This window comes from Trichechus manatus, unplaced genomic scaffold (assembly GCF_000243295.1).
Source record: "Trichechus manatus latirostris isolate Lorelei unplaced genomic scaffold, TriManLat1.0 scaffold00055, whole genome shotgun sequence".
Taxonomy (NCBI): domain Eukaryota; kingdom Metazoa; phylum Chordata; class Mammalia; order Sirenia; family Trichechidae; genus Trichechus; species Trichechus manatus.
In genome coordinates this window covers 2450404-2465937 of record NW_004443991.1, presented here as the reverse complement: position 1 = coordinate 2465937, position 15534 = coordinate 2450404, and the positions used below count along the sequence as shown (strand labels likewise).

At 38.9% G+C, this 15534-nt stretch overlaps 1 protein-coding gene across 5 annotated transcripts in view; it reads left to right on the top strand.

Annotated features, from left to right (window-relative positions):
• SENP7 (SUMO specific peptidase 7) overlaps positions 1-15534 on the top strand; it is a 203958-nt gene that overhangs the window by 176230 nt on the left and 12194 nt on the right. For all 5 annotated transcript variants that reach the window (XM_012556033.2, XM_023732870.1, XM_023732868.1 and 2 more), the window contains 3 exons: positions 252-385; positions 1460-1576; positions 11785-11907. In XM_012556033.2, coding sequence (XP_012411487.2) covers positions 252-385; positions 1460-1576; positions 11785-11907 — 374 coding nt within the window. The remainder of the gene's footprint in view (positions 1-251; positions 386-1459; positions 1577-11784; positions 11908-15534) is intronic.

The following is a 15534-nucleotide window of genomic DNA, read 5'->3' as shown; positions in this document are numbered from 1 at the left end:
GGAAATAATACTTCAAATTAAACTTTGACCATTGTGTGTACAGTATCTTCCGATTAAAAGTATTATTTTAGCTTGGTTATCTTATTTTATAAAAAATTCTGAAAGTATAGATGCAACTCAGTAGTGTGGATTTCTTTTAGTCCCAGCATTTTCTATTACAAGTCTAGGTTTTGACTTTGTACTTTTGAGAGTTAATATGTTTGTATTTATGTATCTATAAGGAGACGTTTTTCATTTCCATTTTCTGTCAGTCCTCAAGTGTAGATGCAGCCAAGCCTACTTACACCTTCCTACAGAAGCAAAGCAGTGGTTGCTACTCACTTTCTATTACATCTAATCCAGATGAAGAATGGCGAGAAGTCAGGCACACTGGACCTGTTCAGAAGTATGTACTGTGCCATATCCTGTTTATAATTAGTGGACACTTTAGAAATTTTCATCCATGTTGCTGCTTTTTAGTAGTTCACTTTTTGAAATGTTTTGATTTTACTTTCATTCTGACAGTAATTTTTTGAGAAATTTACTCATGAGACAGCTAAAAAAACTTTATTAAGAAAACAATAGGCATCATTTCATTCAGGTTTGCATTTCTACCAGCAGTGAATTTCCCCACATCCTTGCCAACATTTGTTTTTTTGTTTTTTTTTTTAATTTTGTTTTTTTTAATCTTAATCATCCTAGTGGGAGTGAAATGGTATCTCATTGTAGTTTTGATTTGCATCTCTCTGATGACCGGTGACGTTGAGCATCTTTTCATGTGTTTGAATGGCCTCTTTGGTGAAATGTCTATCCAAGTCCTTTGCCCATTTTATGATTGGGTTATTTGTCTTTTTGTTGTTGTCAAAATTTTATATATATTTTGGTTACTAGATTCTTGCTGGATGTATGGTTTCTGAAGATATTCTCCCATTTGGTAGCTTGTCTTTTCACCTTTTTGGTGTAGTTTTTTGATTAACAAAAGTTTTTAATTTTTATGAGGTCCCATTTATTTATTTTGTCTTTTGCTGTTTGCCCTTTTCTATTATATTGGATAATCCATGGTTAAAAGCTAGGTCCGACAGCGTTGTCCCTGCATTTTCTTCTAAGAATTTTATGGTTTTAGTTTTCTCATTTAGCTCCTTAATACATTTTGAATTGTTTTTGATTGCATCAGCTTGTTGTAAGTTCAGTTATGCAGAAGAGACACATCCTCAATGTATTGTAACTGATTTTGAGATATAGTTTATTGATTAGCCCACATGGGAAGGATTGGAAGGGAAAAAATGATATTTAATGAGAATATCATTAGTAACTTCTGAAAATGAAGTAAAATTTAATTGCTGTATCCTGTCAAACATTTTTTACCTTACAGATTATAGTTATAGAATACTACTGTTCTATTATTGTTCTATATAAAAAATCTCTTTGTTACTAAAATTTTCAAGACCAGTATATTTTAACCTTGATTTTACTTTTTAAGGTTGATTGTATATCCTCCACCACCTACTAAAGGGGGATTAGGAGTAACTAATGAAGATCTGGAGTGCTTAGAAGAAGGAGAATTTCTTAATGATGTAATCATTGATTTCTATCTTAAGTAAGTAGAATGATAAATGATCTCATTTGTTTTATAGGTTTTGCTATTAAATATTTCTACCGGTAGGATATTTTAACACTAGCAAAAAGAACCTTTTTCAGATTTGGAAAATTTTTGCTTACCAAAATGTTCTGGAGTTGACTCATTCGATTTCATTTCTTTACTTCTCATAGATACTATACACTTCAGAAGAGCTACTTTTGTGTATGTGTATTTATTTGTTTATTTTTGGTTTATGCTTTTACTTCTGTATCATTGTGGTGAAGGAAGTACTAGCAAATCCCTTTGGGAACTGAAAAGAAACAACTGTTATCTCTTGTATCTTTAAAGCAATTTAAGAGTTAACTGTCCGTTGAAAAATCCGTATCACTGTTTCATTAAAAAAATACTTTCAACTCTTTGTACAGCCCAGCTGAAGGAATAGATATGAGGCTCTTAAAACTTTTACACAAAGGAAATTTGTTTCTAGTCCTCATTTCGTATTCCTAGACCTACACTTTCAACATATGCTGGATATGTCTTCTAATTATTTCATTGACCCTTCCCAAACCAAATTTAGCATAATTTTACCTAAGCCCTGTTGATTTACTAATACTGCTTTTATTCCAGTCACTTAGCTTAAAATCTCACCTTACCATTTACTCTTTATCTTAGATGTTGTAGATTTAATCTCTAGATGTTTGATTTGTGTCTTTTTTAATCCTCCACGTCTCTAACTTTTTGAATATATGGAATACAATTACAGTAACTATTTTAATGTCATTTTCTGTTTATTATAACATATGTTTCAGTTCTCGGTTGATTTCGATTTCAGTTGCCTGATTTTTCTCTTTATTATGAGTCCTTTTTGCTTCTTTGCATGTCTAGTGATTTTTAAAATTTTTTAAATTTATTTTGAGTATATTCACAGCAAAACATATACCAATTCAGCAGGTTTCTACATGTACTATCCAGTGGCACTGATACATTCTTAAAGTTGTGCAACCATTCTCACCTTCTTTTTCTGAGTTGTTCCTCTCCATTAACATGAACTCATTGCCCTCTAAGGTTGCTATCTATCTTTTGAGTTGCTGTTGTCAATTTCATCCCATATAGAAACTTCTTAGAAGAGCATGATACACAACGTAGACATTTTTTATTATTTAAGCTGAACTGCTGTTTTGTTTTAAAAAGACTTCAGGGGATATTTTTCGTTTAAGGATTAAAGATTATCTCAGGGCAGTATAGGGGTTCATCCAGCCTCCATGACTCCAGAAAGTCTGGAGTCTGTGAGAATTTGAAATTCTGTTCTGCATTTCCCCTTCTTTGATCAGGATTCCTCTATAGAATCTTTGCTCAAAATGTTCAGTAATGGTAGTTGGGTACCATCCAGTTCTGGTATTTTGGCGAAGGACGCAGTTGTTCATGGAGGCAGTTAGCCACACATTCCATATCCTCCTTTTATTCATGACTCTCCTTCTTCCTCTGTTGCTCCAGGCAAACAGAGACCAATTGTTGTGCCTTGGATGGCTGCTTGCAAGCGTTTAAGACCTAGGCAGTGTGCAGTGAACTAGGAGGTAGAACAGAAGCAGTAAACACGTTATTAGGCCTATTAACTGGGATGTCCCATGAAACCATGACCCTAAACCTCCAAACTAGCAAATCAAATCCCATGAGGTGTTTGGTTATACATAAGCAGCTTCAGCAGCTACTTTTATTTATTTATTTTGTCATTGTTGTAAATGTATCTGTCACACAACTTTTGCCAGTTCAACTTTTTACAGGTGTAACTTACAGCAGTTACAGTGATTGGCTATGCACCCCTACCCTTTATCAATGTGATTTTTCCATCGCTATTAACCCCCTTTTTCTCACTCCCTCCTGCCCCTGGTAACCACTAATAAACTTTGGTCTCTGTACATTTGCCTTTTCTTGTCTTTTTGTATTTGTGATGTCGTATAATATTTGTCCTTTTGTGATTGACTTATTTCACTCAGCGTAATGTCTTCAAGCTCCACTCATATTCGTAGCATATATCAAGACTTCATTTCTTTTACTGGCTGAGTAGTATTCCACTGTATGTATGTACCACATTATTTTTTTATCCATTCATCTGTTGATGGGTATTTTTGTTGTTTTCACTGTCTGGCTATTGTGAATAGTGCTGCAGTGAACATTGGTGTACAAGTATCTGCTTGAGTCTCTGGTTTCAAGTCTTTTGGGTATATACCTAGGAGCGGAATTAACTGAGTCATATGGTAGTTCTATTTTTAGTTTTTTGAGGAACCACCACACTGTTTTTCATAGTGGCTCCTACCATTTTGCACTCCCATCAGCAATGGATAAAGGTTCGAATTTCCCTGCATCCTCGCCAACATTTATTATATCTTTTCCTTTTTTTTGGCTTTAACAAAGAGAAATTTATTCTCTCACAGTTCAATAGCCTGCAAGTCCAAATTCAGGGCATCAGCTCCAGGGAAGGCTTTCTCTCTCTTTCGGCTCTGGAGGAAGGTCCTTGTGATGCATCAGTCGTCCCTTGGTCTGAGAGCATCTCAGCACAGGAACCTCAGGTCCAAAGGACGCACTCTGCTCCCAGAACTGCTTTCTTGGTGGTATGAGGTCCCCAATTCTCTGCTTGCTTCCCTTTCCTTTTATCTTTTGTAAGGTAAAAGATGGTGCAGGCCACATCCTAGGGAAACTCCCTTTACATTGGATCAGGGATGTGACCTGGGTAAGGGTGATGTTACAATCCCACCCTAATCCTCTTTAACATAAAATTACAATCACAAAATGGAGGCCAACCACACAATTCTGGGAATCATGGCCCAGCCAAATTGATACACACATTTTTGGGGGACATAATTCAAACCACGACATTCCACCCTTTGGCCCCTCCAAAATCACATCCTTGCAACATGCAAAACATATTCATCCCATCATATCATAGCAAAAGTCTTAACTCCAAGTCCAAAATCCAAAAATTCCTCTTCATCTGTGAAATCTAGAATACAAGTTACTTGCTTCCAGAGGTACAGTGGCAGAACAGGCACAAGCTAGACATTTCCATTACAAATGGGAGAAACTAGAGGAAAAGAAGGGATAACAGGCACCAAGCAAGTCAGCAGAACACATCACATTAGCCCTCAAGGCTTTGAAAATCATCTTCTGTTCTCTGAGACAATTTACACAATAGCCCTACCCTCCAGACTCTAGGTATTGGCCACAGTCTCCGGATTCTGAGTGGAGACCGCTTGGTCCTGGGCTTTAGCTCCGCCTTCCAGTCCCACCGGAACAGCAGCTCTGCTTCCTTGGCTTTAGGTGCACCATTCTCCCAGTCCATCTGAGTGGCGACTCCACCCTTAGAAGCACCAGAGGCCATGGCTCCACTCTTTGAAACCCCAGAGGTCATGGCCATACCTTTTGAGACTGAGGTGGCTTGACTTCTTGTGTCCCTTGTCTCTTCAGCTTCTGCTTCTGTTTCCTATGGCCTCTCAGCCCTCAGGCCTCAGTGCTTACATCTGCCCTGCTGGGGCAAGTGTTCCAAAGCTCTGTAGCTCCACTGCTAAGTGACCAGAGGCACCCCACTCCACCAGGAAGCCTCCTGCGCACAGGCACTCAGTTCTCTCGCTCCGTGGTTGGCTCCAGCGCCATCTCAAGCTGGTGTCCTGATTCTGCTGCTGTTGGTTCTCTGCCACTGCTGCTTAGCTGCCGCTTCTCTGCTGCTGCAGGTTCTCTGCTGTTGCTGGTCCTCTGCCACTGTTGCTCCTCTGTTGAGTCACAGTTTCAAAACTGCTTCCACATTTTAGGTATCTGTTAGAGCAGCACACCACTCCTGGTACCAAATTCTGTCTTAGTCACCTAGTGCTGCTCTAACAGAAATACCACGAGTGGATGGCTTTAACAATGGGAAATTTATTCTCTCACAGCTCAGTAGGCTATAAGTCCAAAGTTAGGGCATTGGCTCCAGGAGAAGGCTTTTTCTCTTTCAGCTCTGGAGGAAGGTCCTTGTGATGCATCAGTCGTCCCTTGGTCTGGGAGCGTCTCAGCGCAGGAACCTCAGGTCCAAAGGACACGCCCTGCTCCCAGAACTGCTTTCTTGGTGGTATGAGGTCCCCCTATCTTTTCCTTTTTTATTAGGCAACTTAGTGGGAGTGAAATGGTATCTCATTTTAGATTTGATTTACGTCTCTCTGATGACTAACGATGTTGAGGATCTTTTCATGTGTTTGGTGGCCATTCGAGTGCCCTCTTTGGTGAAATGTCTATTTAAGTCCTTTGCCCATTTGTGATGTTTTTTATTAGAGGCCACATGTTGTGAATTCTACCTTATTGGATGCTGACTATTTTTGTATTTCTATAAATATTCTTGAGCTTCGTTCTGGGACACAGTTGAGTTGTTTGGAAAAAGCTGATGCTTTTGGATCTTGCTTTTAAAATTTGTTAGGTGAAAACAACAAATTAATTCCCACTTCTGAAGAAAGACCCTTCCCAGTGCTTCATGAATTTAGAAGTTTTCTATTCTGGCTGGTAGGAAGAGCACCATTCCTGGCCTGAGTGAACACTGCTTACCTTTTCTCTAATCTTTTTGGATGGTTCTTTTCCCAGCCTCGGATACTTTCCTCACATGCATGCAGTGATAAATACTGTGCTAAAAGGCAGTCTGCAGATGTCTGGAGTTCTGTCTTTATACAGCTCTTTCTGCTCCAGTGTTATGATCTGCCAACTCTGGCTGCTTTGGTCTCCCCAGACTCTCGGTTCCATCTCCTCAACTCAGGTGGTCTGCTGGGCTCCATTTGGGTTACCTCTGTCTGTGCTGCAGCCTAGAAACTCTCCAGGCTGGGGTAACAGTAGGGCTCACCTTGTTTGTTTCATTTCTCTCAGGGATCGCTGTTCTTTATTGCCTGGTATCCAGTGTCTTGAATATATTTTGTCAGATATTTTGCTTGTTTCAAGCAGTAGGGTAAATCCAGTCCCAGTTACTGCATCTTAGCTGGAAGCAGAAATCTCCATTGTCATTGACTGTTCACTCTCCTGTCCCTCACTACGTGTTTTAGTTAGTTGTTAAGTGTTATGGATTGAATTGTGTCCCCTAAAAATGTGTCTTGTAAATCCTAACCTCTATGCCTGTGATTATTATCCCATTTGGGAATGGGTTGTCATTGTTATGTTAATGAGGCAGGGTTAGTATAGGGTGTATCTTGAGTTAGTCTCTTTTGAGCTATAAAAAAGATTAAACAATAGAGCAAAGCATAGATGGAGGATGATTGATGCGAAGCCACATGAAGATCGCCCAGGATCAGAAGCTCAGAAGAGACAAGGACCTTCCTCTAGAGCCGACAGAGAAGGCCTTCCCCTAGAGCTGGCACCCTGAATTTGGACTTCTAGCCTCCTAAACTGTTTGAAAATAAATTTCTGTTTGTTAAAGCCACCCACTTGTATTTCTGTTATAGTAACACTAGATAGCTAAGACAGCATTTGGTACTGGAAGCATAGGGTGCTGCTCTAACAGATACCTAAAATGTGGAAGCAGTTTTGGAATTGGGTGATAAGCAGAGACTGGAAGAGTTTTAAGGTGCCTAATAGTAAATAGCCTAGATTGCCTTGAAGAGACTGTTGGTAGAATTATGGATGTCCAAGGCAATTCTGGTGAAGGCTCAGAAGGCAGTGAGGAGAGCTATAGAGAAAGTCTGTATCATCTTAGAGAATGCATACGGCACCAGCAACAGAATGTTGCTAGAAATGTAGACATTAAATGTGCTTCTGGTAAGGCTTTAAAAGAAGGTGATGAACATGTTATTGAACAGTGGAGGAAGGGCGATGCTATTTATGCAGTGGCAAAGAACTTGTTTGAATTATGTTAATATGTTTGGTAGGAGGTAGACCTTGTAAGTGATGAAGTTGGATATCTGGCTGAGGAGATTTCTAAGCAAGATGTTAATGGGGCCACGTGGTTTCTCCTTGCCACTTATAGTAACACGTGAGAGGAAAAAGATGGACTTAAAAATGAACTGTGCAAAATGAAAAGACATGGATCCCAGAATGTTCACCAAGGATGTGGCTACACAGTCTTTTTTTAAGTCTGTGATTGATGAATCTAACCAACTCCCACAACAGAAAACCCATCAGCTTTGACTGGAGGGGACAGAGAAAGAACGAAAGGAAAAAATGCTGTCTGCCTCTTGGAATTCTACAAGCAGGAAACAGGCTAAAGGAGCTACGTCTCTTGTCCTCCAAGAAAAGAACCACCCCTGGAGCAGCTCGGAGATCAGCAGAACTGTTGGATGGAGCACGGGAAGCAGGGCCTTCTCTGTTTCCAAGGGTGGGGCCACGGTCTTCTGGATCTCAAAGGGTGGGGCCACAGCCTCCTAGGTTGCAAAGAATCAGATCTTCGCCAACTAGATTCCAGAGTGTGGGGCTGCTGTTGAGGTGTGCTGGGTGATGGGGCTACCATTGAAAGCTGAGGGGGTGGGGCGTCCATGCCCAAGGGGCAATAGAACAGGATCTGCCAGGGCCCAGGGGGTGGGGTCGCCACTCAGATGGACTGGGAGAATGCAGCCGCCTAAAGCCAAGGGAGCTGAATTGCCGTCCCAGAGGGCCTGGAAGCTCAGCTGAACGCCAAGGGGCCTCCACCCAGAATTCAGAGGGCGTGGCTAACACCCAGAGTCTGGAGAGCAGGGCCTCTCAGAGAAGAGAGGATTATTTTCAAGCCTTGAGAGCTGATGTAATTTGTTCTGCTGGATTTTGGACTTGTTTGGTACCTGTTATCCCTTCTTTCCCTCTGGTTTCCCTTATTTGTAATGAAAATGTCTACTTTGTGCTTTTACCACCATTGTACTTTGGAAACAGATAACTTGTATTCTAGATTCGACAGGTTCACAGACGAGGAGTAGTTTTTCCCCAGGATGGAATATGCCTGAAGACTCACTCATATTTATTTTAGATGACTCACAAAATGAGATCTTGGACTTGGAGTTGATTTAAGACTTTTGGGATGATGTGATGGGGTGAAGGTGTTTTGCATACAGCAAGGACATGAATTTTTGGGGACCAAGAGGTGGAATGTTACGGATTGAATTGTGTCCCCCAAAAATATGTGTTGTAAATCCTAATCTCTCTGCCTCTGGTTATAATCTTGTTTGGAATGGGTTGTCTTTGTTATGTTAATGAGGCAGGATTAGTGTAGGGTATATCTTGAGTCAGTCTCTTTTGAGATATAAAAGAGATTAAACAAGCTAGCGAAACAGAGATGGTGGAAGATTCATGCCACGCCATGTGAAGATCGCCCAGGAGCAGAAACTCAGAAGAGACAAGGACCGTCCTCCACAGCTGACAGAGAAAGCCTTCCCCGAGAGCTGGCACCCTGAATTTGTACTTCTAGCCTCCCAAACTGTGAGAAAATAAATTTCTGTTTGTTAAAGCCCACTCACTTGTGGTATTTCTGTTATAGCATCACTAGATAACTAAGACATCAAGTTTAGTAGATTGTGTTTCTCAAATTCCTTTAATCTCTTTCTGCTGCCATCATTATCTTTCCTTTACTCCTTATCTCTCTTAAATTGTTTTATGTTCTTAAGTAGTCCCCTTGTGTCTGTCTCACTTTTCCTAATACATTATTACCACCATTCTACTTAAACTACTCTATGAATGCAGTTCCCATTAGAAACTTTTAGTAATTTTTTATTGCCTGTAAAAATGAATTCAAACACAGTTTGGCATTTGAGGTTCTTGATAATATGACACTAATCTGTCTTTTCATCCATCTTCTACTAATAACCCTATACATATCACATAATCCTGCAAAATTGAATTTTACTAAACAGTTTACAAAACAAATTCCATCCTTATTCACTCTACTGCTTTAATGCCTTGTTTCTCTCAAATGATACCTTCATGAAAGTTCCCTTGTCTTCTAGACAGGTATTATTAACTCCAATAATACTTTGCATCTCTTTTATGGTACTTACACTATTCTATCTTATTTTAAAGTTATTTGAGGGTATTATGATCATTCTCCTTCTAAAGGTTAAGCATCTCTCTTAGGCTGGGTTCTCTAAAGAAGCAAAACTAGTGAAGCGCATATATATATATATATATGTAAACCAAAAAAACCAAACCCGTTGCCGTCCAGTCGATTCCAACTCATAGTAACCCTATAGTACAAAGTAGAACTGCCCCATAGGAGCACCTGGTGGATTCGAACTGCCGACCTTTTGGTTAGCAGCTGAGCTCTTAACCCACGGTGCCACCAGGGCTCCATACACACATACATATGTGTATGTATATATACATGTATATAGAGAGAGGAAGGGAGGGGGAGAAAGAGATTGATTTCAAGAAAATGGCTCACTCACTTGCGGAGGCTGGCAGGTCCCAAAGTCCGTGGGTCAGGTATTGGCTGATGGCGTCTCCTGACTCACGTGGTTGCAGGGGCTGATGAACTCAGAACTGGCAGATCAGATGGCAGGCTGCTGGCTCACAGGGCTGCAGAAGATGGCGAATCCCCAAGGTAGCAGGTCAGATGACAAGCTGCTGGCTCAGGTCCCAAGAACTGGAGGTCAGATGATGATGAGCAGGAAACAAGATCCAGAGCAAGCAAACGAGCTTTACTGGAATGTCCATATATATATTGGGTGCAGGTCACACCCCTGGGGAAACTCCCTTTACGACTGATTGGCTGATCACATCATATCACATCATGGAAATTATTGCATTATATCACAAAATATAGGATAATTATATCAGATCACAAAATGGAGGATAATAACATAATACTGAGAATCTCGGCCTAGCCAAGTTAACACATCACATTAACTATCAGAGCATCTTTATATATTAATTATTTTTTAATTTTTTTATTATGGTAAATATGTATATAACAACATTTGCAAAGGTGGGTGAGAATGGTTGCACAACTCAAAGAATGTAATCAATGTCACTGAATTGTACATGTAGAAATGGTTGAATTGGTTTATGTTTTGATGTGTATATTCTCAACAACATCAAAATAAAATTTAAAAAAATTTGCCGTTTCAGCGTTTTTTACGTGTACAGTTTAGTAGTAGTGTCCATCATATTGTTCAGCTAGCATCATTATCCATTTCCAGATTTTTGCGTCATCGTTAGCAGAAGCTCAGTGTGTCCTAAGAAATTGACTTTCCTTTCCTATTCCCTATCTTAATTATTTTTGTATCCCTATAATAGTGCCAAATTTGTATTTTGTGGGGTGAATTGAATCATCTTAGGTGTTAATTTTGGTGTGCTTTATTAAACTTAGCTAATAAAATTTTATTTCTAATTCAGTTTTAATTGTATTTTCCTATACTTTCTTTTCACTGAACTGCCTGTACCTTTGCCTTATTGACTTCTCTTAGGAGGGGATTATAACTCAATTTAAAAAATGACTTTCTATTTATTTTTTAAGTTGATGAATAACTTGCAAGTAGTAAAGTGCATAAATCTTAACCGTACAGCAGTTACATATGTATATGTTTACATGTGTATACACCCATGAGATAACCATTCAGATCAAGCTACAGTACATTTTGAGAACCCCGGAAGAGTCCCTTGTTTCCCCTTTCCAGATAATCAACCTTCTCCATAACTACATGTAAAACATTTCAACCTACATTTTTTTTTTATGAAAAACATTTTTTTATTAATTACAAGGTCAGTTTTGAACCTGCATAGATTATTAAGAACAGTTGAGTTCTTTAATTATGAAGTGTTTAATCACTAAATGATTGAATTATAAGCTTACGTTGTTTTAGTATAGGAATGGCGTAAGGATTTAGAGATTAAAAATTCTCTGGATTTATTTAGAGTGTCCTAGTTGGCAGTATTACGTTTGATTGTATCATTATTTGATTAATGTTTCATTCTAACCTCACCCCTCTGGACTGTAAGTTTTATGGGGATAGGTGCCCTTTTTTTTTTTCTTTTCCCTCTCTTATTGTGTCTCTAGTTTGAACATGGTGCTTAGCACGTTAGGAATCTGATAAATATTTCAGAATGAATTAATAAGTGTACAATTTCTGTTTTAATGATGTTGGAAGATGAAATAATTAAAGAATAAACTGAAAGCTGCAATTAGAGCAACCTGCAAAAATTGCAACATTGCTTTGAATCTAATTGCATATAAAAATAAGATTTTCAGAACACAAAGTAATTGGGGTATGACTAGGTAGAATCTTCTGAGAATAATTGCCTTTTGTGGGGTTTCTACTTCACAGGTATCTTATATTGGAGAAGGCATCAGATGAACTTGTTGAACGAAGTCACATTTTTAGTAGCTTTTTCTATAAGTGCTTGACAAGAAAGGAAAATAATTTAACAGAAGATAATCCAAATCTCTCGTAAGTCAATCTTCTAAAGTACTTAAGTTTTAAGAAGAAAATATACTATTTTGATGCTACATAGTGTTTTCTAGAGTAAGCAGTGTTACCACTTGTGCAGTCCTGGGCCTGTTTGCTCTCAGAGCTGCTGTTCTACTTCCACTGTTTTGCTCCCTATCACAAGGAGGCTGACTCTTGCAGGCTGCATTTCCAAATTCCCATGGGCTGCCCCTGGAGATTGGACAGGAAAGGAAAGTTATTTCTTCCTTACCCTCTTTGCCTTGGGCAGTGACTCTGGCAGTGGCTCCACTTCCTCTAAGAGTCCATCTCTCACCATAAAGGCCTGCTAGGGCCCCAGCTTCTACCTGCAGATATTGCTTCTTCCCTTTGCCCTCTGGGCTAGGGATACAGTGGTTTTCTGCTATTGCGAATCTCTGGTTGCCTCACTGTCCCCTATTTTGGCTTTGCCCCTTTTCTCTATCTCCTCTGTGTCCCATTCCCTGCATTAAATTCATTATAAATACATAGCGTTCTTTTTGTTTTCCTGTTTGAACTCTTACCAGTGTACTGTTGTTTAATTAAACCCATTACTGTTGAATCGATTTTGACTCATAGCAACTCTATAGGACAGAGTAGAACTGCCCCATAGGGTTTCCAAGGAGTGGTTGGTGGATTCGAACTGCCGACCTTTTGGTTAGCAACCAGTCTCTTAACCACTGCACCACCAGGGCTTTGTTGTTTAATTAAACCGACGTAATATTATAAACGTGGCCCTGGTAGCTCAGGGACTTTATTTATCTTATTTTCTACCCTATCCCCAGTGCTTTGCACAGGGCTTGGAACATACTAGATACTAGATACTCACAACAAAAAATAACAAGTAATGCTCACTATTGAATACTGAGCAAACTCTTAGTCATTTAATTGCGGATTTTCTGTGTAGTTAGGAACTGAGAATAAGAGATCATATTGTGGTCTTCATATTCTTCCCTGTTCTTCCTGCCCCACCCTATGTCTAATATGTTCCCAGTCAAATAATGTTAGCATAACTGGGAAATGTACCAAATAACAACATAAGAAAACCAGGTGTCTATCATTAAGATCTTCAAATGGAAGATAAGTTAACAGACTATGCACTAGTTGAAAATGATCGTTTTTAGTCATTGTAATGTTTATTACATTCTGAGATGAGCATATTTGGTAAGTATATTTTTTTATTTTGTGTAGTTTATCTTCTACAAAGTGCTTAATCCACTCCCTCTTTTAGCTCATTTTGGATCCTATTTTACTTCTAATCTCTACCCCATGTCTATGTGGTTATGTGTTATTCAGGTGAACAGGGACAGGGCAAAAATGTCTCTTTCTTATATTACTTGTTATATAAATCTGTAAGATTGTAGTAGTTTGTTTTATTCCCTGCATAAAAAGAGGTCCTTCCAAGTGACTGAGCCAGAAGTATGTGACTTTATCCCACTGCTAAATGCTATCTCCCTTTTTAAAACCTTTTCTTCTTTTTTAAATTTTATTGTGTTTTAGGTGAAAGTTTATAGTGCAAATTAGTTTTTCATTCAAAAATTTATACACACATTGTTTTGCGACTTTGGTTGCAGTCCCTGCAATGTGTTAGCACTCTCCCCCTTTCCCTTTCCACCCTGGATTCTCCATGTCCATTCATCCAGTTTTCCTGTCCCTTTCTACCATCTCATCTTTGATTTTGGGCAGGTGTTGTCCATTTGGTTTTGTGGATTTGAATTTTCTCCCACTCTTGTCTGGGACCCTCTTGTGATCTCTGTCTGGTGGAGGCTGTGGTTTATGTGGTCCATTAGTCTCTGGACTAATATTTTCCTTGTGTCTTTGGTTTTCTTCATTCTCTTTGCTCAGTGTTAAGACCAATAAACGTATCTTAGATGGCCACTCGCAAGCTTTTAAGACCCCAGACACTACTCACTAAAGTAAGATGTAGAACATTTTCTTTATGAGCTATGTTATGCCAGTTGACCTAGATGTCCCCTGAGACCATGGTTCCCAGCCCTCAGCCCCAGTAACTTGCCCCTCAGATTGTTTGGATGTATCTGGGAAGCTTCTGTGACTTTGCTTTGGTCAAGTTGTGCTGACTTCCCCTATATATTGTGTATTGTCTTTCCATTCATTAAAGTTAGCTTGTCTACTGTTTAGTTAGTGATTTGCCCTCCCCACTGTCTCCTCCCTCGTAAACATTAAAGATTGTTTTTTTCTGTGTGTAAACCTTTTCTTGGGTTTTTATAATAGTAGTCTCATGCAATATTTTTCCTTTTTTTGATTGACTTATTTCACTCAGCATGATGCCCTCCAGATTCATCCATGTTGTGCGGTGTTTCACGGATTCATTGTTGTTCTTTATTGTTGTGTAATATTTCATTGTGTGTATGTACCATAATTTGTTTATCCATTCATCTGTTGATGAGCAGTTAGGTTGTTTCCATCTTTTTGCTATTGTGTATAATGCTGCAGTGAACATGGGTATGATATGTCTATTCATGTGACAGCTTTTATTTCTCTAGGATATATTCCTACGAGTGGATTGCTGGATCATATGGTATTTCCATTTCTAGCTTTTTAAGGAGGCACCGTATCATCTTCCATAGTGGTTGTACCATTTTACATTCCCACCAGCAGTGCGTAAGAGTTTCAATCTCCCTGAAATCTCTCCCACGGTTTTTTTTTTTTTTTTTTAATTACTGCCATCATTAATGTCTGGTTAAGATGATATATCATTGTAGTTTTGATTTGCATTTCTCTAATGTCTAATAATCGTGAGCATTTCCTCATGTGTCTGTTAGCTGCCTGATTGTCTTCTTTGGTGAAGTATCTGTTCATATCCTTTGCCCATTTTTTAATTGGATTATTTGTCTATTTGTTGAGGTGTTGAGGTATCCTGTAGATTTTAGAGATTAGACCCTTGTTGGAAATATTGTAGCCAAAATTTTTTTTTCAGTCTGTAGGTTATCTTTTTACTCTTTTGGTGAAACCTTTTGATGAGCCATAGATGTTTAATTTTTAGGAGCTCCCTGCTATCTAGTTTATCTTCTGGTGTTTGTGCATTGTAAGTTTTGTTTTGTATTGTATTTATGCCGTGTATTAGGGCCCCTAGCATTGCCCCTATTTTTTCTTCCATAATCTTTATTGTTTTAGATTTTATTTTTAGGTCTTGGATCCATTTTGAGTTAGTTTTTTTTGTATGGTGTGAGCTATGGGTCCTGTTTCATTTTTTACAGAACGACATCTAGTTTTGTCAGCACCATTTGTTAAAAACTGTCTTTTCCCCATATAATGGACTGTGGTCCTTTGCCAGAGATCAGCTGACCATAAGTGGATGGATTTACATCTGAGTTCTCGATTTTGTTCCGTTGGTGTTTGTGTCTATCATTGTACCAGTACCAGCCTTTTTTGACTACTGTGGCTAGATAGTAGAATCTGAGATCAGGTAGTGTGAGGCCTCCTATTTTTTCTTTCTCTTCAGTAATGCTTTGCTTATCCAGGACCTCTTTCCTTTCATATAAAGTTGGTGATTAGTTTTTCCATCTCATTAAAGAATGCTGTTGTTAGTTATTTGGATATGGATTACGTTATATCTGTAGATTGCTTTGGGTAGAATTGACATTTTCACAA